This window comes from Trichomonascus vanleenenianus, assembly GCF_965637985.1.
Source record: "Trichomonascus vanleenenianus strain CLIB 3782 genome assembly, contig: TRVA0_038S, whole genome shotgun sequence".
NCBI lineage: Eukaryota > Fungi > Ascomycota > Dipodascomycetes > Dipodascales > Trichomonascaceae > Blastobotrys > Blastobotrys vanleenenianus.
Window position 1 is genome coordinate 104,095 of NW_027481849.1, and position 22,994 is coordinate 127,088.

The 22,994-nt window shown below is 48.6% G+C and overlaps 8 protein-coding genes across 8 annotated transcripts; 6 read left to right on the forward strand and 2 right to left on the reverse strand.

The window, feature by feature from the left end:
• Positions 1-110: 110 nt before the first annotated feature.
• On the reverse strand, positions 111-944 carry TRVA0_038S01046 (uncharacterized protein; the record flags this gene model as incomplete). Its single annotated transcript, XM_076686485.1, has 1 exon — positions 111-944. One exon carries the CDS (start codon positions 942-944, stop codon positions 111-113), a length of 834 nt encoding a protein of 277 aa, XP_076539314.1.
• A 1,152-nt stretch (positions 945-2,096) lies between these two features.
• COP1 (coatomer subunit alpha) lies at positions 2,097-5,796 on the forward strand (the record flags this gene model as incomplete). Its single annotated transcript, XM_076686486.1, has 3 exons — positions 2,097-2,114; positions 2,159-2,208; positions 2,262-5,796. The coding sequence occupies 3 exons, from the start codon at positions 2,097-2,099 to the stop codon at positions 5,794-5,796; spliced, it is 3,603 nt and encodes a 1,200-aa protein (XP_076539315.1).
• A 355-nt stretch (positions 5,797-6,151) lies between these two features.
• TRVA0_038S01090 (uncharacterized protein) lies at positions 6,152-6,685 on the forward strand (the record flags this gene model as incomplete). The annotated part of the gene is made up of 1 exon (XM_076686487.1): positions 6,152-6,685. One exon carries the CDS (start codon positions 6,152-6,154, stop codon positions 6,683-6,685), a length of 534 nt encoding a protein of 177 aa, XP_076539316.1.
• Positions 6,686-7,488: 803 nt separating this feature from the next.
• On the forward strand, positions 7,489-8,103 carry RSM18 (mitochondrial 37S ribosomal protein bS18m RSM18; the record flags this gene model as incomplete). The annotated part of the gene is made up of 1 exon (XM_076686488.1): positions 7,489-8,103. One exon carries the CDS (start codon positions 7,489-7,491, stop codon positions 8,101-8,103), a length of 615 nt encoding a protein of 204 aa, XP_076539317.1.
• Positions 8,104-8,565: 462 nt separating this feature from the next.
• On the forward strand, positions 8,566-13,841 carry TRVA0_038S01134 (uncharacterized protein; the record flags this gene model as incomplete). Its single annotated transcript, XM_076686489.1, has 2 exons — positions 8,566-8,670; positions 8,721-13,841. The coding sequence occupies 2 exons, from the start codon at positions 8,566-8,568 to the stop codon at positions 13,839-13,841; spliced, it is 5,226 nt and encodes a 1,741-aa protein (XP_076539318.1).
• A 339-nt stretch (positions 13,842-14,180) lies between these two features.
• Positions 14,181-16,667, forward strand: NOP14 (snoRNA-binding rRNA-processing protein NOP14; the record flags this gene model as incomplete). The annotated part of the gene is made up of 1 exon (XM_076686490.1): positions 14,181-16,667. One exon carries the CDS (start codon positions 14,181-14,183, stop codon positions 16,665-16,667), a length of 2,487 nt encoding a protein of 828 aa, XP_076539319.1.
• Positions 16,668-16,801: 134 nt separating this feature from the next.
• Positions 16,802-18,907, reverse strand: ATG9 (autophagy protein ATG9; the record flags this gene model as incomplete). The annotated part of the gene is made up of 1 exon (XM_076686491.1): positions 16,802-18,907. The coding sequence occupies one exon, from the start codon at positions 18,905-18,907 to the stop codon at positions 16,802-16,804; it is 2,106 nt and encodes a 701-aa protein (XP_076539320.1).
• Positions 18,908-19,814: 907 nt separating this feature from the next.
• Positions 19,815-22,436, forward strand: TRVA0_038S01200 (uncharacterized protein; the record flags this gene model as incomplete). Its single annotated transcript, XM_076686492.1, has 1 exon — positions 19,815-22,436. The coding sequence occupies one exon, from the start codon at positions 19,815-19,817 to the stop codon at positions 22,434-22,436; it is 2,622 nt and encodes an 873-aa protein (XP_076539321.1).
• Positions 22,437-22,994: the final 558 nt, after the last annotated feature.

Below are 22,994 nucleotides of genomic sequence, written 5' to 3' on the forward strand. Positions count from 1 at the left end.
ATCTGTTGCGACTGCGGAACCAAATCGACACACGATCGGATTAGCTTTAAGTGGTATGTATCTTAATGGATTCCTTTACAGGCACTACTGTATATATTTAACGGAATTTTCTAGCTCGGACTATCAACATAACACCTTTCTAGTGACTGGGCTACAAATGTAAACAATAGGCCGCGGAAGGTCATGACCTTTTTATCTCGTTTATTCTCCCGGAAAAAGGTTCCTCGCACAATACCCTCCATATCTTCTTTTTCCCGGTTGAAATTGAATAGAACCATTGCATTCCAATCAAATAGAGCGATGCTCTTGCAATACTCTGAGTATTTACTCACCTGAAGTGACAATGCATAGGCATTATCTTTCAGCAAGGTTCCGTGGAGCGTGCCCATAGCCTCTTCCATTTTTCGCCCAAAGTCTGGCTGCGTAGGGCATTGTCCGGGGGCAAAATCTTGTTCGTGTAAAACGCGGGTATTTTTGAGTTCGAGAACGGCGACAATTCGCTCACTATTTCCGGAATGGAGCACCCATGCGTAATCGAAGCGACATATAGGCTCTGTTTTGGTCTGATATTGTGGTATGCCATAAATTTTGTCGTTGCTCCCTAGTTGAGTCACGACATCCTGCAAAGCAATATCTACAGGATGGAGGAGAAGCTTATAGACCACCTTCGTGACATCGGCTTCTCTTTGCATCCAATTTGTTCCTGCTTCGGGCATCCGCGATTTAACTATGGGTGACTCTGACTCGCGCAATTTAGCGAGGAGTTTGTCAAAAATTGGCTTAAAGGTTTCGGCAGGTACTTTAACGAATGCAGGTATCTTGTGGTCAGTTGTGGGCCAATCCGGAATATGGGTCTTCCGATAAGTGAGGTCAGACGCATACACGATCTCAGGTGCTTCATCTGGCAGGCAGTGCTGCAACGCTGTGATGATTTGATTGACCATTGCGTAGGCAGGTATAACAGATGTAGATTTAGAACCTGAAAACGACTCTGTCAATATATACTATCATTGATAAAATAGCGAAGTCCGCATAATTGCCCCAATCCGCATAATTTGCCCAGTCCTCATAATGTCCCCATTGAGCGCTATGTCCCTTGCAGGAAGATACAATACATACTCTGCATCAAAAGTGACTAGTAAACCTATGCTGAATCAAAAGTAGAAAATATTTGCGAGTCATATCTATCATGGGCTCTCCGGGAGGTGTAGACCGATCAAAAATATCTCAATTGACACTATTAATGCACTGTAAGGCGGAGCAGGATGCGTTGCCAGGTCAGCCCAAAGAATCTAAGCTTATGGCCTATTTAAGTGTCTAGCAACTATTTCAGCAAGTACCATTGGAAGGCACCCGTTAGTTTCTGCGCAAATGTGGAGTCGGGTCGACCAAACGCTTAATCCGAGGGCCAAGGGCCATGCCGCTGGAAAAATGCAGTATTCAGAAGTCATCCAAATATCCCATGATTCAGCAGCTGATGGCGAATTATTCTGCATTGCAGCAGTAGTATCGACAAGTAACTGCCTCATCGATTTGCGGCACATGTTTCATGTATTTGTACATCTATCGCATGCTTCATGTATGCAGGCGACCCATTACTACAGTTTCAGCACTTCACAACGATAGCTACTGCGCCTGGACAAATTAGATTGGCAAATTGGGTTTCCAGTGTGAAGAGGATTCCAGTACAACCACGAGGACCTGTGGATTAGAAAGCAAGAGAGTGAATTACAAGTGTGTCACTACCTATGGTATATATTTACTCGTGCGTAGTACCATGAAGTAAGATCCAAGTATGTTATTTAATATATGCTATTTCGTTGGCGCGAAATATCCGACGTGAACCCTGTGCAAGCGAAATTGATAATGCATGTGCCGTATTACCGGTACATATTGATGTACCAGGTACCATTCTGTCGGATAACGCATGATAGAGCTACCAATGTATTGATCTGGTGGAAGATGGTTTTCCGTCCCGGTAAACCCCCTTCCGCGGTTGGGAGTGATGCGTTGGCAAAAACGCGACAGGCCCGGGCCCCCAATTCCCACACTTCCACGTCTCTCTCCACCGATCAAGGCAAAAAGGCAATTGAGAGATGCAGATGCTCACAAAGGTACGTTAATGCTCTGGTAATTGAATGTTTGCTAACAATGGTAGTTTGAGTCCAAGTCCTCGAGGGCCAAGGGCGTAGCTTTCCACCCCAAACGGTACGTTTTGAAAAGAGTACTACTAGTATTATTAACGATAGCTAACCAATTAGGCCATGGATTTTGGTGTCGTTGCACTCGTCGACGATCCAATTGTGGGATTACCGCATGGGGACCATCATTGACCGCTTCGAGGGCCATGATGGACCCGTGCGAGGCGTAGACTTCCACAAGACACAGCCACTCTTTGCGTCGTGCGGCGACGACTACACAGTTAAGGTGTGGTCTCTGCAGTCGCGAAAGTGCCTGTTCACTCTCACTGGTCACTTGGATTATGTGCGGACTGTGTTCTTCCACGACGACCTGCCGTGGCTCATTTCGTGCTCGGATGATCAGACGATCCGGATCTGGAACTGGCAGAACCGCCAGGAGATTGCGTGCCTCACAGGCCACAACCACTACGTTATGTGCGCCCAATTCCACCCGACTGAAGACCTGATTGTATCTGCCTCTTTGGACCAGACTGTCCGAGTGTGGGACATTAGCGGACTTCGAAAGAAGCACTCTGCCCCAACCAACAGCATGACTTCCTTTGAAGACCAATTGGCCCGCGCCAACGCACCCCAGCAAGATATCTTTGGCAACACGGATGCTATTGTTAAGTATGTGCTCGATGGGCACGACCGGGGTGTCAATTGGGCTGCGTTCCACCCGACTCTGCCACTTATCGTATCGGCCGGTGACGACCGGATGCTGAAACTGTGGCGTATGAGCGAGACCAAGGCCTGGGAGGTTGATACATGCCGAGGACACCTCAACAACATTCTGTGCTGCCTATTCCACCCGTACCAGGAGCTCATTCTGTCGCTTGGAGAGGACAAGACGATCCGGACGTGGGACCTCAACAAACGGACCCCAGTAGCCCAGTTCAAGCGAGAATCGGACAAGTTCTGGTGCCTGGCGGCGCATCCAAACATCAACCTGTTTGCTGCGTGCCATGATAGCGGTGTAATGGTTTTCAAGCTGGAGCGGGAGCGGCCAGCCAGCGCACTTCACCAGAACAACCTGTTCTACATCAACAAGGATAAACAGCTCAAGTACTTTGACATTAACTCGGGCAATGAGAGTTCTCCATTGCTGTCGCTTAAGAAGATTGGCAACACGTGGTCGCCTTTCAGGAGCCTGTCGTACAACCCGTCGGATCGATCTGTTCTGGCGATTACTTCGAATGAGCATGGTAACATCTACGAGCTAATTAACCTGCCCAAGGACGCGGCGGGAGCCATTGAGCCCACCAACACGATCCGGGGCAGTGGCGACCAGGCACTGTTCATTGCGCGGAACCGGTTCGCCGTGCTCACCAAGAGTAACAACTCGATCAGCGTTCACGACCTTTCTAACGCCGTCACCAAGTCAGTCACGCCTCCAATTACCGTCAAGGACATTCTTTACGGTGGACAGAATTTGTTGCTGCTGCTTGGAGCTTCGAGCGTAGTGCTGTACGACATTCAGCAGAAGAAGACGGTGGCTGAATTGGCTGTGCAAGGAGTCAAGTACGCCTCGTGGTCCAATGACGGTCAGTACGTGGCTCTGCTGAGCAAGCACACCATCACTATTGCCACCAAGACACTCCAGAATGTGTCGTCGCTGCATGAGACGATCCGAATTAAGAGCGCCACGTGGGATGACTCGGGCATCCTAATCTACTCGACACTCAACCATCTCAAGTATAGCTTGCTTAACGGCGACAATGGTATCCTCAAGACGCTCCAGAACACGCTATACCTAGTCAAAGTCAAGGGAAACGCGGTCTACTGCCTTTCCCGGGGTGGCGGCGTCGAGGTCGTCAAGATTGACCCCACCGAGTACCGGTTCAAGCGGGCTCTCGTAAACAAGAACTTCAACGAAGTGCTGCGGATCATCAAGACCTCCTCTTTGGTTGGTCAGAGCATCATTGCCTACTTGCAGAAGAAGGGCTACCCAGAAATTGCTCTCCAATTTGTACAGGACCCCCAGACCAAGTTCGACCTGGCCATTGAGTGCGGCAATTTGGACGCCGCGTGCCAGCAGGCGCGGGAGCTAGGCAGCATGGTGGCCTGGAAGCGACTTGGTGAGGAGGCTCTTGCCCAGGGCAACCACGAAATCGTAGAGGAAGTGTACCAGAAGCAGCATGCTTTTGACAAGCTTTCGTTCCTGTACTTGCTTACCGGTAATATCAGCCGTCTCCAGCGAATGGAGGACATTGCCGAAAAGCGAGGCGACACTGCCAGCCGGTACCAGACGAGTTTGTTCCTCAACAGCGTCGAGAGCCGTATCCAGATGCTACGGGAGGCCGGTATGAACCCGCTCGCCTACTCTCTGGCCAAGTCCAACGGTCTTACCGACCTGGCACAGGAGATTCTCGACACTAGCGAGGTCAATGAGGCAGGTGTTGAGGTCAATATCGTTGATGTCACCGAGGACAACATTCCGGCTGTGACCCACGACACTTTCAGCGCAAAGTGGCCACTCAAGAGCACTTCACTGTCCTTCTTTGAGCAGGCTATCCTGTCTGGCAATGTGGAGAATCTGAGTCTCGAGGAAGAGACAGAGGAGAGACGAGCTACTGTCACTGGCGACCTTATTGACGAAACGTTCGAAGAGGAGGAAGAAGCCCACGACGAGAATGCATGGGATATGGACCTTGACGATAACCTGGGCGAAATTCCAGCGCAGGCCGAGGCCCTTGCCGCCGGACCAGCCTCGGAAACGGACGTGTGGATCCGAAACTCGTCCGTTCCAGCAGATCACATTGCGGCTGGCTCGTTCGAGTCTGCGGCACAGCTGCTCAACCGACAGGCCGGTGTAACCAACTTTGCACCGCTGAAAAAGCGGTTCATGGATGTGTATCGAGCCTCAAAGCTGTATCTCAGCGCAACGGACAGCCTTCCAGCTCTGCGGTTCTACAGCCGGCGAAACGAAGAAGACGAGACCAAGGTGCTGCCGTCAGTTCCAGGCTTCGACAGAATCAAGCCAATGCTCAACGAAGCTTACAAATGCGTCAAGGGTAACAAGCTTGAGCTTGCCATTGAGACGTTTAGAGAGATTCTATACACTATTGTCACTCTAAGTGTCAGCGATTCGGAAGAGGCTGACTTCTGCAAGAGCGTCATTGAGATTTGCAAGAACTACATTCTTGCGTTTACTATTGAGCTGGAGCGACGAAGGATTGGTGATAATGACGTCAAGCGGAACCTGGAGCTGGCTGCGTACTTCACTAAGCCCAAGCTACAGGCGGCTCATGCTAGCATTGCTCTCATGGTTGCCATGAAGCAGTCGCTGAGCAACAAAAACTACGCATCTGCATCGTACTTTGCACAGAAGCTCATTGAAGCGCCAAAAGCGCCGCCACAAGCCATTGAACAGGCGCGAAGGGTCAAGGCCAAGGCCGACGCTTCGCCACTTGATGAGGTGGAGATCAATTTTGACCAGTTTGCTGAGTTTGAAGTGTGCCCGGCTACTCTTACGCCTATCTATGATGGTCAGCCGTCAATCAAGGAGCCTCTTACTGGCGCAAACTACCAGCCGAGTGCCCAGGGTTCTCTCTGCAAGATTACCGGAATCACTACTGTTGGTGCTCCAGGGTCTGGTCTTAGACTCCTAGCTTAATGTAAACGTGTAGATTTAATATTTTATTATGTGTGAGTTATCTTCCAGATTGCTACTGCTACCGTAATAGAGAGCACAGAATTCGCAACAGTCGGGGGTTTTTAGCTACAGAAAGCTCTTACTTGCTTTCCTGCAGTTTGTAGAACTCTCTGAGCCGCTTCCCGTCCTCCGCCTCCGTCGACGGAGTCCCCTGTTGATCGGTCATGCTTTGGTCCTTCGATTATATTTGGGACCACAGCACCTAGACTTGAAGATGACGAGAACACACAACCATAGTAATAGAGTAACATACCGGTGCTATACCCCTGCATTTACTACAGGTGTTGTCGACGGATTTTAAGAAAAAAAAATAATAATGGACTTAACACTTACTTTCAGAACCAATTTGACTATGATGATAGTGACCGTATGCTTCCACGCCTTTGCGGCGGCCTTTAATACCCAGGACGGACACACGGTTCGCCCTGTAGCCAAAGCAAAGACCATAAGCGGCTTAATTAGCCAAGCCACACTAACTCTCGCCAATTACACCTTCCATGGAAGCGTTGTGTTCTACTGTTTTAATGATCTGTATATTAACCTTAGGTTCGGCTACTACAACAGTTTTGACCCAGATCTGCTCAAGTTTCTAGGGACCATGTGCTGTTTAGAGATCCTCATGCTTGTACTGTCCATTGGAGCCGCTTTTGGAACTCAATATTATGCGACATTTTGTCGATGTTTGCGCACGATTTTAGGGGGGTCATTTGCCGTTGGCATTGTCGTTTCGGCCTCAGCGGCTCTCTACGCAATGGGTTCAACAACTTCCCCACAGCCCGTCGATACTCTACAAAATGATGCGACTTTATTGTACGAAAGAATTCTTTCATTAACAGCCGACACAGTCTGAGGGCATTGCACTCTATTATCAGTTTTGCATGACTCCACTCATTAGTACACTAGCTCTGGAGTGTATTCGAGGGCCAGCCCTCGAGCTCCCTTAGTTGGGGGCTCTGCCCCCAAACCCCCGAGAACCACTTCGTTACATCAACCAGATCTCCGCACAGTGGAGCCCCGGAGAGGGTTTGGAAGGCTCGTCCTCTCAGTACAAATAATGTAAAAGGTGATTGAGAAACCATACACACTAGGTGCTTACAAGGATCTAAGCATCTGGAGACACGAAGAAATCGCGCGAATACCTGGGATAACTCGAGATCTGTTCTGATGCGTGAGTTCAACAATAGTGATTTGTAGGTACGACAGTGGCATTGTTAACGCTTATGCCCTGCAAAAGCTGGTATGGGTTTTATAAGCCAAACCAAGTGCTTTACAGCCTGAGGACTGGTAAATCGCGGCCTATTCTGTGCGGCTTAGGCTCGGTGCAGCCGCACTATAATTCACCTAACTTTATAAAGCGCGTATCAAATCTCAACATGTTACATATTTGCCAATAAATATATAACTAAAAAGCTTGATAGTGCTGTCATATTACTAAACTGAGCATAGAATATCAGGTAACATATTCTTGGTTAATCGATCCTGTCACTGGATTGGTCGCGATAAAGAAAATAGACACAATTAAGCTCAAAATTAAGTTAACTGTTTACCCAGTTAGGATGTCTCCCAATATTTGAAAAATGAAAAATTGAAGTTTCGGTCAGGAGCGTCCAAGTTTAGTGATTCATACCTTCATTTCACGTCGTTCCGTAAAAGATGCTCAGCCTAAGAAGAATTTCTCCAGTTAGGTCTGTGAGGTTTTTCTCGTCTACTCTGCTGCGGGCACAGGACGATGCCTCTGCAGAGACCCCGAAAGCTGCTGAGCAGCCCCAAACGAAGCTGGATCTGAGAGCCGGTTCATGGTCTGCGAAGAGCTCTGACCGACCGAAGAGCAAGAATTACTCTGCTCTGAGTGCATCTGCTTTCCAAATGCAGAAGGAGGCCGCTGAGGCTAGCGCTGCGCCGGAAATCGACCAGTCATTTATCCCACGATTCGAGGTTGGATCTACTTACGATCCATTTGACTTCTCTCTGACCAAGATGCGACTGAACCAGACAAAACGAATACAATCTGCATCCAAGTTCAAGGACTTTAAGAAGGACCCTCTGACATATTGGAAGAACCCTGCATTCTTGTCCGATTTCCTGACATCCAACGGCAAGATCTTGCCAAGTTATGTGACTGGCTATCGAAAGAAGACGCAGAAGAAGTTGGCGAAGGCAATTAAGCGAGCGCGATCGGCCGGGTTGCTTTCTCCAGTTCACAAGTCTGTTGAGACTCTTCCCGTTGAACCAAACATGCCGACTGAACACTTTTTGAAACGAAAGTAATTAGAAAAGGTGGCATTGTATTCTTCTTGTAACGATTTCTGTAAATATATTTATGTTCTGTGAGGCGAGCTTGGAAGTGCAGTTGCGGCATCTGGCTCCGGATTGGTTGCTGGAGAATCAATTCGCACAAGCCATGACTAGTCAAATAGCGCCAGTAGTACTAGACTTGATGAATGCCTCATTAGGCTAGTGCGCGATTAAACCCTGTTGATTGCAATTTTAGATGAGCCAGGCATAGATAAGGCAAGTGTCGACCCGAATCCGACCGCCGGCCGTCCAGCAGCTGCTCGTATACTGTACTGAAATAGTTAAGTTGGGTGATTTAGCGATTTTCGCCAATCTCCGCGACGCGTAAAACGCGAAATTTAATAGCCAATTTAATATATCAGCGATTATACCCATCGATAGGTGTGTTAATACGCGTACTTTACTGAGTGATGAATAGATTCAATCATACAAGCTATGGAGGAACGAGATTACATATCTGATTCCGACTGGGGTGGCTATGAACAAAGTATAATTCACGAGAGTGATAACGAGGATGGGGACATTGGCACTATTACCGAGGTGAGTATTGATAGCCTGTTTGACGAAAATAGCTAATCGTGTATTTTTAGAGCAATACCGATGACAGCTTGCAAGTGCAATCAAAGAAGAGCGGTGATACTGGCCTATACTACCAGCGAAACCTAAGAGCACGGGAGTTCAAGCAACTGAAACCTTACTCCTACGTAAAGGAGCATTTCAAGTCTGTTTTTGGCGACAGATCCAGGGGCCATAATCAGAGCGATCAGCATTCAACCACTGGTATCAGGTCGAGTACACGAGATCAAGAAGTGCCTGTGGTTCGAGAGCCATCCGCCGAAGAGGCTGACACTGACGTTCCGCTAAGAGATCTCGTACCAGATCCGATACAACCCCCTAATCCAGAACCCATGGATATTGATATGCAGGATGAATTGGAGGACGAAATTGATGCCATATTTGGGCCCCGAGATGATGTAGATCACATTCAGGCTTCAAATGGTTCGAATGGGAACATCAAGCCGTTGAATTCACGTGGCACTATTGGGAACAGCACTCCATTGGTTTCAAATGGTACAAGTGAGGTCGCTGTTAACGAAATAAGATCGCCTCTAAGCCAGCGGGATCTCGAAATTGGATGGAATCGCCGTAGATTGAGGCCCCGCCAGGAAGATCAGCTTCATCCCTACCAGGCTGATGCCCAGCGTTACGGAAAAGTTCGAATTACCGAAGCCTCCCAAGATTACGAGTATTCTCCAAGCAGTTCAGAAAACGAAGAAGAAATATTTAACCTCGACAACCCTATTCACTCCGATGGTAGTATGTCCAGTCCTGAACCCAGTCTGAGCATAGCAGCAAAAGGTAGAACCGAGCTTCAGGCTGAGCCACGAAGAGATGATCTAGACTACGACAGTTTGGATGATAATATTGACAGTATTTTCGGTCGACCTCCGCCTCCGCCTACGCCTCCAAAGCCAGCTCCAGGGCCCAAACCACTTAGCGAAGCTCAATCGGAAGAATTACCTTTCCGACCGCAAACTCTAGATCGTGTGCCATCTGGTGGGGAGGCAATGGAAGCGGATTCAATTGCTCAACTGACGGCCAAGAGATCTCGGCGGAGCGGAGCGTCACAAGCCCGACGAAGTCAGGGGACTAAGACGACGCGGAGAAGGAAGAATAAGGTGTCTATTGTAGACTATTTGGACGAGACTTCACGGACTACGAAGAAAAGACCACCGAGATTTTCCAGAGTTGCGGCTGCTTCGGTTCGACGAAAGAAAAATGTACGAAGAGACAATATTTCGCGAAAGTACATTTCTATAAGTAGCTCAGACGAGCACGAGCAGTCCGAACCCGAAAGCTCTGAGTGGATCTCCCGGGTCAATACCCTTCTTCGAGGTAATGGTACCTCCGCACCCCGCGCTACGCGTCGGCCGAACGAGTACAGCCGACGCCCAGCGCAAAGGTCAATTACAGATTTTCTGAGCTCTGGCCATACCGTTAGCTCTAATGCGAGCTCGGAGCCGGCTAAGATAAGGTCCTTAAGGATTCCACGCCGCAAATCGAATCGAGCGGTAAAAGTGGTGCGAACACAAGCAAAACCTCCGAAAAAGCGTGTGAGTCCGTGGGTTACAACTGATGCCGAGGCTGAAACTGGCAAGTATGCCATTGGAAGGAACCATTATGCCAGTGGTCCATCTCCCGACTTCTTAACACTAATTCGGCGTTACCCCGGGACGAGCGATCAATTGAGCACCAGCGTTCTACCATATCCGAAGTCCCCTCGCCCAGAAAGGGGAGAGGAGCAAGAGCTGGAGATAGGCTTGGAATCTCCTGCCAATACAAACACTGGTGCAGAATCGTCCGTTACGAAACGCCATGGGCCGCCTGCAGGGAGAAAATTTGTCAGGAAATCCTCGATTCTCTCAGGCCATCAAAAGATAACCAAGTTCTTGACAACTAGTAATGATATCTCGAGCTTTGGTATCGACCCGACCGATCGGGAGTTGCACTTTGACGCTAGCTCATTTGTGAATTCGCTTCTCTTCAGTGCTGTGGTGAACTATGAGGACTGGTTCCAACTAAAGCCTGTCTTTGAATATTATGACACCATTATCAGCGTTTTTGATGACGAATTGACTGTGCGAAAGGCTTTGGATAGCTGTGCTAGCCGGATTACCAATACTGCGCTCAGTTACGGCACGGACACAATAACAACTTTGAACCAGCAAATACTGTCAACAACAGAGGAGCTGTTTGAGTTCCTTATCGGGGCAGTCGCGGCTAAAAAGTTCGACAGATTGGTTATTTTGCCCTTCCTTGAATGTATGGGCTTTGCATTTGCACAAGGCAATATTCCACCAGAAAGTTTTCTGTATAGGCTACGTCTGATCTGCTACAAGTACTGTTTCGTGCTACGTTTTCTGATTTCTGACACTACTTTGGACGATGAGAGAGATCAATTTCTGGACTCAGCACAATTATTACTTCGGGCATTGCTAGAGGAATCGGCACTGTATGACATGCTGCAATCCTCCCGACGATTTAAGACTATTACACGAGGGTGCGTTGCTATTGAGTCTGCATATGTGTTGCTGACACTTCTCAATCAAGTGCGGCACAGTCAAGTTGGATTCTCCGCCCTGCTGTCAACCATATTCATTCTGGGGCCATTTTCACCGGAGGAGGTGCCAGTGTATGACCGTATTTGGCTTACGATATTTCTGTTCACAAAATTTGGCAGACTTGCTCCATTTCGGCCTCAACTAACATCAGAATGGGGGGTTATAATTGGACTCATCTCTAAACTGAAGGATCACTTTGCGTCTTCTTCTGATATTGTTGAATCGGCTGCATATTTTGACAAGTGCCTTCTTAGGTCCCTCGTCTTGATAGTTCGATTTGGCTGGTGCGGTAACCCTGACTTTATACAACGAGTGTTTGAAATATTCAAAGACCGCATGTTCAAGAACTTTTCTCCGCCCCACGTTGATACGATCCCTGATTTTCTGCTTAAGACTCTAACGCCGAAGAACCCCAACTTCTTAAAGCAGCTTTCTCCGCGACCGCATGAAAGTTCATTTCATCTTTTCTTGAAGATCTATATATTGACACTGAGCCGAACCGACCTGCCTGTGAATCAAATCAATTTGCTGAATGGGCGGACAATTCTACAGAAAAAGCGGCATTTCAACCCAAGCGAAGAGTTTGTTGAGTTTGAAGCATCGTCTCTGGCTAATGATTTTTGGTTTAATGCGGTTAAGTTTGTCTATTCTCCTCCAGATCGGCGACCGAATATACTTTCCATTAAGAATCGGGTCGATTTAACCGACTCCCATGTTAAAGCGAAGCTACTTTCGTCGCGAGCTTGGTTCGTTGTGAGCAGGATCGCTATCGGCCAGAAGGAATACTCAAAGCAAGTTTCGCAGTGGCTTAATGAGCTTGTAGTTACAGCGACAAGCGATATTGAGGCGTCTATACCCGAAATTGGTCAGGTATTCTCGGAGATGTTGCGAAACATTCGTCAAATTAGTTCGGATGTGGGTATTATTACCAATCCGCAATGGCCAGTTGTGCTCTTTGGTAGTATTGGGCCCCTTGTTAACATGAAAGCTGCACCGATGAAGCTGAAACTTGATGTGCTAGAGACATTGTACAGTGGCGTCCAGCTATACGACAACGTTCGGTATTTGGATGACGCTAGTACCAGCGATGACTTTGGGGTGGAGGATTCTATTGCTGGACCACTGTCGGAACAAGTAAATCAAGTGCACTTTATCCAGTTCTTGGATGCGGTTCTGATAGCAAATATGGATCAGCTCACTGTCGAGCGAATCTTGACAATATATGCCCGATTCGCCCTTCTTTTTATACAAAGCGGCAAAGATTGGCCGTATATGCTAGGTGAATGGGCGCAGAATGGCTTTTGCTGGTCATATTTGAACCACAACGACGGTAGGCGGATATATCAGGCCAAATGGCTCGCTCTGGTCCTTTCAAACTTCAATGAGCTCAATGCGCTGAGCGATCTTGAGTTCTTTTCCACTACGTTTGTCCGGCCATTCTGTATTAACTTTATCCAAAATCCTAGTCGCTATACTCTGGAATTTTTTCAGCAGCTCAAACGGCTCCCTCCATGGAGAGAACGACTCGCTGCCTTTCAGAATGTTAGCATTTTCAGTGACATGATGAACCATCGAGAGGCAATACTTTGTGCTATAATCCCGTCTGTTAGTCGGTCGATTATCATTGACATCATCAACAGCATTAAGTCATTGTCGCTCGAATCCATCCGGAATTTCAATGAAATAATAGCGTCAATTCGAAAAGACTACCCATCGTTGGGCGAAGCTTACAACCTGAAAACGGTCTCTAACCATACTGACGATCTGCGGCGTGCAATTGCTCTTGACGATAAACCACGTGTTGTCTCTCTCATGATGAAAGTATTGGCTGAAAGCTTGGTTGACTATAACGATACGGACTGGCGGACAGTATACTTGGAGCTTATAAAGCGCGACCGGCCAAAAGATCCAATGATTCGCTTAATATTTGTTGATATTGTTCGCTGTCTCTTGAATTCTGCTAATGAGTCGGCGAGAGTGGTGGAGCTTTTGATGTTGGAGGAGCTCCTTCGGTTGGCCTACATGGTACTGCGCAATCTGCTGACGGGTGGACACAGACTGGGCCAAAGCTTAGGCTTCAAAATGGTAATGGCCGTTCTTTCATACGCCAAGACCTCGACTAGGAGGACACTATGGTTAGTGGTTGCCCCCGTGGCCAGATTGGCGCGCGATTGGGCTATCTCCGCTGACACTGGAACTGGCGAGTACCTAGATGCCGTGGTAGAGAGCTTTAGTGACCTCCTCATAGGATCGCAAAGCCATCTTCGGCCACCGCGACAGTTTGAGGTTGAGCAGTTTGTTCATGCGGAGTGTGTCAAAGCGATGTCGGAGTTTGAGTGGTCGGATAACGACTCCACCTGGATGTTTAAGGGCAAAGAAGTGAAGCTCTACGATGAGCAAGCATATCGAGAGACTGCTATTCAGGATATTATTGAGCTACTTTCGATACGATGCCGCTCAACAAGTGCTGCGCAGAAAGCTCGCCAAGGGTTAAACACTGCAATGCTCGCTACGCTTGCACGATGGAATGATTTGTTTAATAATGATGACGATAGAACTGGAACCGAAATTGATAATTTGGTTATTTAATGAGTGAATGAAATGTATTTGTATTTATCGAACACTACCATGACCATCTGTTACTGCAATTGTTTTATTTCCTTACCGTCATATTAAAGACCTACGGGGGGCCCCTTGTTATGTTGGAGTAGATTCAATGAGCAGCCTCAGAGGCACTTAGCCAATATTTTGCCCCGTATCTTCCTTAACGCTAGTTCTGGCGAAATTTAGCATGTCAAAGTCTGAAGTCGCGGTGTCGCGAAGTCGAAACGGCGGCGCGCGCGCACGCATAGTGGACCGTTGATAAGAAATTTTCGTGAAAATTTCAAGACCGGCGTACCAAATCAAAATCAAATCAAACCGATAGATATGGGCTCCTCCTCGCAGCTGAAGAAGCTCAAAGCGAGTGTGAAGGCCCATGGCCTGGTAGGTCAAACTAATGGCAAAGGCAAGAAATCCCTGAATGCCCGAAAAGACCGGGAATCGAGCGTCCAGGCCATCCGAGAGGCTTTCAACCCGTTTGACAAGAAGTTCAACCGTATGAAGCGGGACATCCTCGGAAGAAACTTGCAGGGCGTTGCCGGGAAGCCGAGTGTACAGAAGCAGAACGCTGAAGAGGCTCGTCGACAGGAGTACCTCGAACAGAAAAAGCGGGAGAACAAGGTTGGCGGCCTGCGTGATAGACGATTCGGTGAAGATGATCCGACTCTGAGCCATGAAGAGAAAGCCCAGGCACGATATGCTCGAGAAAAGCAGTCGATTTACAACTTGGAGAGCAATGATAACCTGTTTAGTCATGGCTCTCTATCTCTTCAGGACGATTTCGACGAGGGTGACCTTGGAATCAGCGATGAGGAGTTTGGCCCCAAGTTGAGAAAGAGATTCGAAAGAGATGATGAAGAGGAGGAGGATGAAGATGCTCCACAGGTGAAGAAATCCAAAAATGAGATCATGAAGGAGGTCATTGCCAAGTCCAAGATGCACAAGCATGAGCGACAGATGGCTCGAGAAGAGGATCTCAACACGATGAGCAAACTTGAGAGCCAGGAGAACATGAACGAACTGTACAAAGAACTCATGGGAATGTCTGGCGCCGCCAAACCGGAGGAGATTGCTGATGATATGAGCTATGAAAAGGGTGTGAAGGAGCTGTTGTTTGATAGAAGAGCCGCGCCGAGTGACCGAACGAAGACCGAAGAGGAGATAGCCAAAGAGCAGGCGGAGAAGCGAGCTGAGCTGGAAAAGAAGAGAGCATTGCGAATGGCTGGTGAGCTGGATAGCGAATCTGAAGCCAGTGAGGGAGAGCCCGAGTTTGAAGATCCCGATGACGACGACAATGCTGCAGAGTTTGGTCTCAAAGCTGCCGAAAAGCTGCTCAATAGAGGCAGTGAGGACGAAGATGAAAGCGAAAACGACCACGCTGAGAGCGAAGACGATTTCGACGACATCCTGTCTGAAGAGGAAGCAGAAGAAGGCAGTGACGACGAGATAGAGGAAGATGAAGAACCGACTAAAGGAGAAAAGAAGTCTGCAGGAAAGCCAAGTGTTGAAACTAAGGCAGAAATTCCACAGAACTTGGATGATATGTTCGATCTCATGGTTGGTAAGGAGATGAGCGAGCAGTTTGACATGGTCCAGTCTCTGTTTAAGAAGTACCATCCAAGCAAGGCTGAAGGTAACAAGGAGAAGAGGAACGTCTTCCTCACTGTGTTTATTGAGTATATTCTTCAGCTCGCCGAAGAGCAGCCCGAGGCTCTTCTGGAAGATGACTTCCTCAATAAATCGCTGAAGCTGGTTAGACTTATGACCGAGAAGCATAACGATAGCACGACCGTGGGTGAATACTTCAAGGCCAAGCTCGAAGACATTCAGGATAGCATGGATTCTAGTATTCACGGCAGGGGCAAGGACTACCCCACCCGATCCGATCTATTGTTCTTCACTTTGGTGGGTATGATTTTCTCTGCCTCTGACCATTACCATCTTGTCGTTACTCCATCGATTCTGCTCATCTGCCAGCATCTGACCCAGATGCCTCTTAAGTCAATTCGAGATGCCTTCGCTGGTGTCTACTTGTGCAACGTACTGGCGTCCTACCAGCAGCTTGCCAAGCGATATATCCCTGAGGTTATTCTATTCATTACACGAGTACTTGTCGTGATGGGAAACAAGGGTCTAGAAGATGACCGAGACGTGTTTATTGATAAGGTGAGCAAGTCTCTACGGGCTTCAGGTTTGAAGAAATCGATCAAAGTTCAAGCGCTCAGGCTCAGCAGTTTCCCGGATGAGCTGTTGGCTGAGAAGGAGAGCATCAAGTGCCAGCTTGTGCTGCGGGCGGCACTCATTCTGTCCAATTTCGCATCCCTCTGGCAGGACAAGTCTGCATTCATTGAAATTTTCGCTCCTGCATTGAGGGCACTTGAAATGATCAAGACTCAACATAAAGTGTTTGATGATGTCTACACCAAGATCACCAAGCTCACCAAGTTCGCTGGCGACTCTCGAGAGCCTCTGTGTCTGCAGAAGCATAAGCCAATGGCCATTCCTTCGTATGCGCCTAAGTTCGAGGAGAACTACAACGTCGATAAGAAGTCATATGACGAGAACAGGTCGCGGCAGGAGCTCAACAAGTTGCGGCATCAGCTCAAGGAGGAAAAGAAGAGCGCCCTCAAGGAGTTGCGACGAGAGAACAAGTTCTTGGCCCGGGAGAAGATCCGAGAGCGACGGCAGGAGGCAGAAGAGTACCACGAGAAGCTTGCTCGTTTGGAACGAACTATTGCCACCGAGGAAGGTGCCGAAAAGAACAAGTACGAGCGAGAAAAGGCTGCTCGAAAACGAGGCAACAAGAGACGATAGATGTGTTATTATTAGTACTATATGCCTTTCTAATGACTTTATGCAATGCCATCCCCCTATCCTACCCCATCACACATGGAGGTTCAGTGCCTTTATAAGCCGTAGACTCCTCCAACTTGTTCAGCAGCCGGAGATCATATCTTGTTCTCCTGCCCTGCCTGTTTGTAAAACTCATTGAGCAGGCCAAGCACACCACCGTTCTTATCCGGGTAGCCGTCAGAGTCGGATTCATCGCTAGGGTGGGACGGGAACATTCTCGTCTCAAACGAGTCATGGGTTGCCGAGGCTGCGAGAGAACCACCGCCTCCTGAGAAGCGACTCCGCACATCGGTCGACTTCAGCTTGTTGTACCTTGACATTATGCTGTTTTCTAGATTTGGCGTTGAATTCTGCATCACGGTGGACTTTTTGAGGTTGGCTTCTGCCGGCTTATCGTTATCCCCGTAATAGTACTCAACAAAGTTGAGGTATGATTTGAGCATTTTGCCGTCGTTTGTCGAATAATATCGGTCTCTCAGAGGCCGCTCTGGCTGTTTCTTGGCAAAGTCGAATACAGCAAAGTGGCAGACGTACCCCAAGCCATCGACGTGGACAGAGAACTCTCTAAAAAAGTCAATGACCTTCTCTGACGACTTTGGGAGCGAGAACCACAGGATAAATGGCGCAATGACTACACTTGCGAGTTCCTTGAGGAGCACTACAATTCGGTAATCGAAAAGGGCTACGAACTCGTTCTTGACATCGTTCGAATGCAATTTGCCCTCCCAGTCGCTCGGCATGTAGTGTGTATACTCAATGATCTCTCGCATGGAAGTTTCCGGGTCGAACACCAGCGTTTCGTCGGGAATCATGCCTCGACCCACAGCTACAGCAGTACCAAACACACCCAGGTAAAACAGCACAGTGCGGTCTTTAGTGATCTCGAACCCAAGGAACAGCTCGGGGTCTATCAGGGAGATAATACCCAGCACTGCTGCAAAGGAACCCGCTACAAAGGTCAGGAACCGACTAATTGCGACCGTCTTGACCTTGGGGAACTGGTTTATGTACTTTGTAGCGGGCTCGTAGCTCCTATTTAGTCGTTGGCGGAAAAGGTGGTCGAGCTCGTTAAACTCCCGCATTTTCCACTCAGCCAGTGGAGTGTACTGACGCATGCCAATAGCACTCGGGTCTTTATGGTACTCGTTAAAGTACCGGAAGAAGTACAAAAGCGCCAGGTAGAGCATGATAAACGGCGCAAATATGATATTCATAATGCCGGCAAACACGAACCTCCGTCTTAGCCCGTCCGCCAGAAGGGTCCGGTGGGACTCCTTGAGGAATACTGGTCGCAGCTGGCCCTGGGAGTTGAATGCAAAGTCCATGACGCACAGGCTGAGATGCCACTCGAGGGTCCGCGTGAAGAAAGAGCTGTTCTTCAGCCACGGTACCCCTGGGATGGACAGGTCGAGCACATTTTTGTTAATCATGGCGATGAGATAGTTCTCCTTGCGCATGATGCGGTTGGCAATATCGTGCGAATCGAGCCTTTCCTTGCCCCGGCTTGATTTCCACGCCGTGACAAGGTTCTGATCCTTCAATGCCACCAGTCGGCTCACTACGTAGCTCCAGGATACTGTCTGGATGTCGTTTTCCGAGATATCTAGCAGATGCTCATAGAAGTTTTTGAGCTCTAGCAGCCTCCGAGTGTCACTGGCGTACTGGAACAGCTTCATGACCCACAAAAGGCCAAAAATCCACAGAACAAAGCTCGGAAACACCCCTACGCGCGACACACAATGCGGGATCTTGACGTCGCTCAATTGCGAGCTGGTCGGCAGCTTGCCGTAGTCAATGCATGCGCTGAGGTACGTCGCAAAGCTCACTACAAACAAGATCGTGGCCATATTCAGCGCCCGCGCCAGCATAATGCTGTAGAATCCATTCCCCAGGTAATATAGGTACACGTCGCATAGGAAGTTGTCGAGGTTCTCTACGTTGGCCCACTTCCATAGAGCTCGCTCCCGAGGGTCAATGAGCTGGTGCAGGCGTGATTTACGGCCATCGCTACGAGTACTACGATGCAATGGCAAAATTGGCCTCCTTTCAGCTGAGGAGTCGACTATTATCGATGGTGGAGGGACATTGCTCTGGGGGTGGATGTGGTCTTCATCTTCATCGCCACTATCCCGCACCTGGTCATCAAGCACTTGGTATATCGATTGCTTCCCAAACAGTCTGCTCTGGTTTGTCGAAAACATATCGCCACAATTGCTCCATGAGAACCGTGTCGTTTAGTTCTGGTCTGGTGGCTTATCTTTCAGGCCTTCTCTTAAGCTGCACGCGGTGGATGACCTCTTCTTGTGCTCACATGCGAGGTACTTGCGTGTATATATCAGTATGTCACGTGTATATCTGGGTATCGAAATTCAGCCGTACTACCTCCAAATTCACCCAACTTTATTAAATCACTCCATTTTGGTCGGCGCCGCGCGCATGCGTGCGTTATGCTATGTTATAATTGGAGATTGTAACGGTGAATGATCGTGAAGTGGAAGAGAGGGGAGATATTCTAACGATGAAAGGCCAATCGGGGGACTTGCTGAACGGAAAGTGCGATATGAGGTATCCGTAATTGGAATTTCCGATAAATCTAGTGTTTCTCTAATCAGAACCATAGGTTACTGGTAAGGAAATACCGATAATCACTTACCTCCGCCGCAGGCCCACCGGAACGAAGCGTACCTACATTGTGAGCATTTTACCCGCAATAGTACCGATACAATTACAAATACAATAATCTCCGAAAAAACCACGATATCCCACCAAAAATGTGGGTCTTCTATATATAATCACGTCGAATATTAGCCAGTCATATTGGCCATAGTTGGAGCGGGCCTGCGGCGGAGGTAAATACTATGGTGGTATTGGCGAGAAGTCGGTTTGCCGTCGATTTCCCCGTCGACTGCAACCCCCCGCCCCCACACTAGGCACAGGCAGAGGGGGTACCCCACATTAAACTAGTCAACATAGTACCATACTAGTTCTATCCATCCCGCTTAACATGCCTTAGCGGTCCGAAGGATTGACGTAAGGGCGCAATTGATAAACAATCATTTATATACGACGTGTCTGGGATAGAATAACCACTTGAGAACCTCAGGAAAGATGTTAGAACAAATCCAGTTAAACCAAGGGTGGGAATTCACTCAAACTACCAAGCTCGGCAATGGAATGGCTGCTGACAAGTACTATCCAGTGACGCAATTCCCGACTGTCATTCAACTTGACCTGCTCAACCATGGCATGATCCCCGACCCCTATATCGGCCAGAACGAGCCGGAAATCCTCTGGGTCGGAGAGGCAGACTGGTCTTATCGGACCCAAACCGTACCAGTAACGACTCCTACAGCCAATCAAAGAGTAGATGTCGTGTTTGAGGGCCTTGACACTGCTGTCCAAGCTTACCTGAATAACCAATTGATCCTCGATGCCAAGGATATGTTCCTCAAGTACCGCGTGGACGTGACTGGCGTCATGAGGGCTGCTGCAGCAGAAGGCCTCAACGAAATTACCTTGGAGCTCAAGTTTGCTAGTAACATCCTCACTTCCCGGAAAGAGCTCGCTCGATTGGGTTCCCGAGGCCACGAAGACGACCTTCACTTTGGCGGAGCTGAGCGGCTCTTCCTCAGAAAGGCCCAGTACCACTGGGGATGGGACTGGGGCCCAGCCGTTAATACCTGCGGCCCCTACAAGGAGATATACCTCGAAAAGTACAGCCACCGCGTGGATGACCTCCAGGTAATACCAGAAGTGGATGAGTCGCTGAAGTCGGCTCTTATCATTGTTCGTGGTGTGGTTGCGAGTGCTGGCTCTGCGGCTTCTTCTGGCCTGGTAGCAGAGTTCCGACTACTGGATCCCGAAGGCAACTTGCTCTCAACTTGGAAGACTGATGCCTCCGACGGTCAGGTCCTGGCAAAGATTGATCTCAAAAACCCTGACCTGTGGTACCCTCACCAGTACGGGAAGCAGCCATTGTACACGCTTGAAGTATCTCTAGCAGATAATCTTGGGCAGTACTTTGAAACAGCCAAAACTTTCGGCGTTCGGCGGTTGCGGCTCAACCAGAAGCCTCTCAAGCTAGACAACGATAATGAGGGGTTGTCCTTTACCTTCGAGGTTAACAACCAGGAGGTCTTCTGTGGCGGCGCGAATTGGATCCCAGGCGACGTTCTGCTGCCCCGATTCACCAAGGAGAAGTACCGCAAATGGGTGGAGACTGCCAAGGCTGGCAATCAGACCATGATCAGATGCTGGGGTGGAGGTATTGTAGAAGAAGAGGCATTCTTTGAGACTTGTGACCGAGAAGGAATCATCGTCTGGCAAGACTTCCTGTTTGCCTGTGGTAACTATCCGGATAATCCAGATTATGTCGAGCTTGTTCGAGAAGAGGTTCGTCAGCAAGTTATTCGTCTCGGCAATCACCCCTCGGTAGTTCTTTTCTGTGGTAACAATGAAGACTACCTTCTCGCAGACCGTTGGGGATGGGACTGGGACAAGAACGATAACGAGGGCCCGTGGAGTGACACGAACTTCCCGGCTCGAGTCATTTACGAAAAGGTTATGCCTGCAGTCGTTAAGCAGTATGCGCCGCACGTACCTTACTGGAGGTCGAGCCCTTACGGCGGATACATGGCTAATGACAAGACCATAGGCGATACCCATATCTGGGACGTGTGGCACGGTGAAATGGCCCCTTATCAGGATTACATTAAGTTTATGTCCAGATTCCCCAGTGAGTTTGGATTCGGCTCACCTCCAAACGTCCGAACTATTCGATCAGCCATTCCGGACGAGTCTGAGCAGTACAGTCAGAGCGAAACGTTCGATGCCCATGATAAAGGCCCCGGAAACACCAGGCGCTATGGCATGTACATGGCGGAGAACTACCGATTCCGAATGGAACCTTTCGATGACTACATCTACTGCGTGCAATTGTTGCAGGCCGAGGCTATGAGCTATGCGCTTACTCATTTTCGGCGAGAGTTCTTGGGTCCGGGGAGACGACGATGCTCTGGTGGGCTTATATGGCAGTTGAACGATATTTGGCCGGGGACCAGCTGGGCACTTGTGGACGTCGCTCACACTCCAAAACTTGCATTCTACGCAGTTAAACATGCTCTCGAATCCACTACCATTAGCATCTCGCGAAACGTGACCAAAACCCCTAGCTATCTTGCGCGAAGTTACAATCCAGAGAAGGCGAGCGCTATTGTCTGGGTGTCAACAACCGCTACTGAAAGTCAGAGCTTCAATCTGTCGTTGAAAGCGTTTGACATTGCCTCTGGAAATGAGGTTGATCTTGAAATCCCTGACAGAGTCGTCACTATTAACCCCAATGGTACAACGATCTTGGAGACTGATCTGTCCATTCCCGATTGCAAGAAAACGGTTATTGTTGGATACTTGAAGAATTTGGTGGATGGGATGCAGGTGTCACGGTTTGTCAACTGGCCAGAGCCGTTCAAGTTCGTCAAATTCGCCAGACAGGCAACAATTGACCTCATTGTTGAAGACAATCAGGTTGTGATTTCTGCCGATGTCCCACTGAAGGGTGTAACTCTGGGTGTTCCAGAAGCCGAGGGGGAAGATGCCTCCTGGTCCGATAACTATATCGACCTCGTACCGAAGGAACCAGTTACGATTGGTGTCAGCGGGCTCATGAAGAGGAATGTTGAACTCAAATGGATGTGCCATTGGGAAATAGATGCGAAGGTATGTCGTCGTTAAATACAGAGTATACGTAATTAATGGATGTTGAATAACGCAAATGGATTTTATATATATATCAATATTATCAGAATCTATTAACCTATAACCTGTACTCATCATTACAACCTCCCATAATACTCTAAGATGAACTCATGTCAGATGAATCTTGTGACTGGTGCACTATGGTACGCAGCGTTAACAATATCCTCTCGTGAAGTATCGCTGATACCATCAGCATTGCTCAGGCAACCTAGAGATTGACCGCTCCTTTAATAAATGTTACCAATTGCGAGCATCGAGTTTTACGGTATTTCTAATTTTTCACTACCAAATCTTCATTTCAGATCGCCCAGTGCCCTCTCTATGGGGCACAAAGGCCCTTCCTTCAGGAGGTAAGCGGCACATTTGACCAGCCGACAATTCTCGGCGCGAAAGAAGGACTCGAAAGACTGGTCCAATTTATCCAAGAGGGTCGTCGCCCAAAGGCGAAAAAACTAATTCACACTGTCAATCCCACACGAAGGACGTCAGGTTTTTTAATCTCCTAGAAGAACTGTTTACCGGACTCTCGGGGGG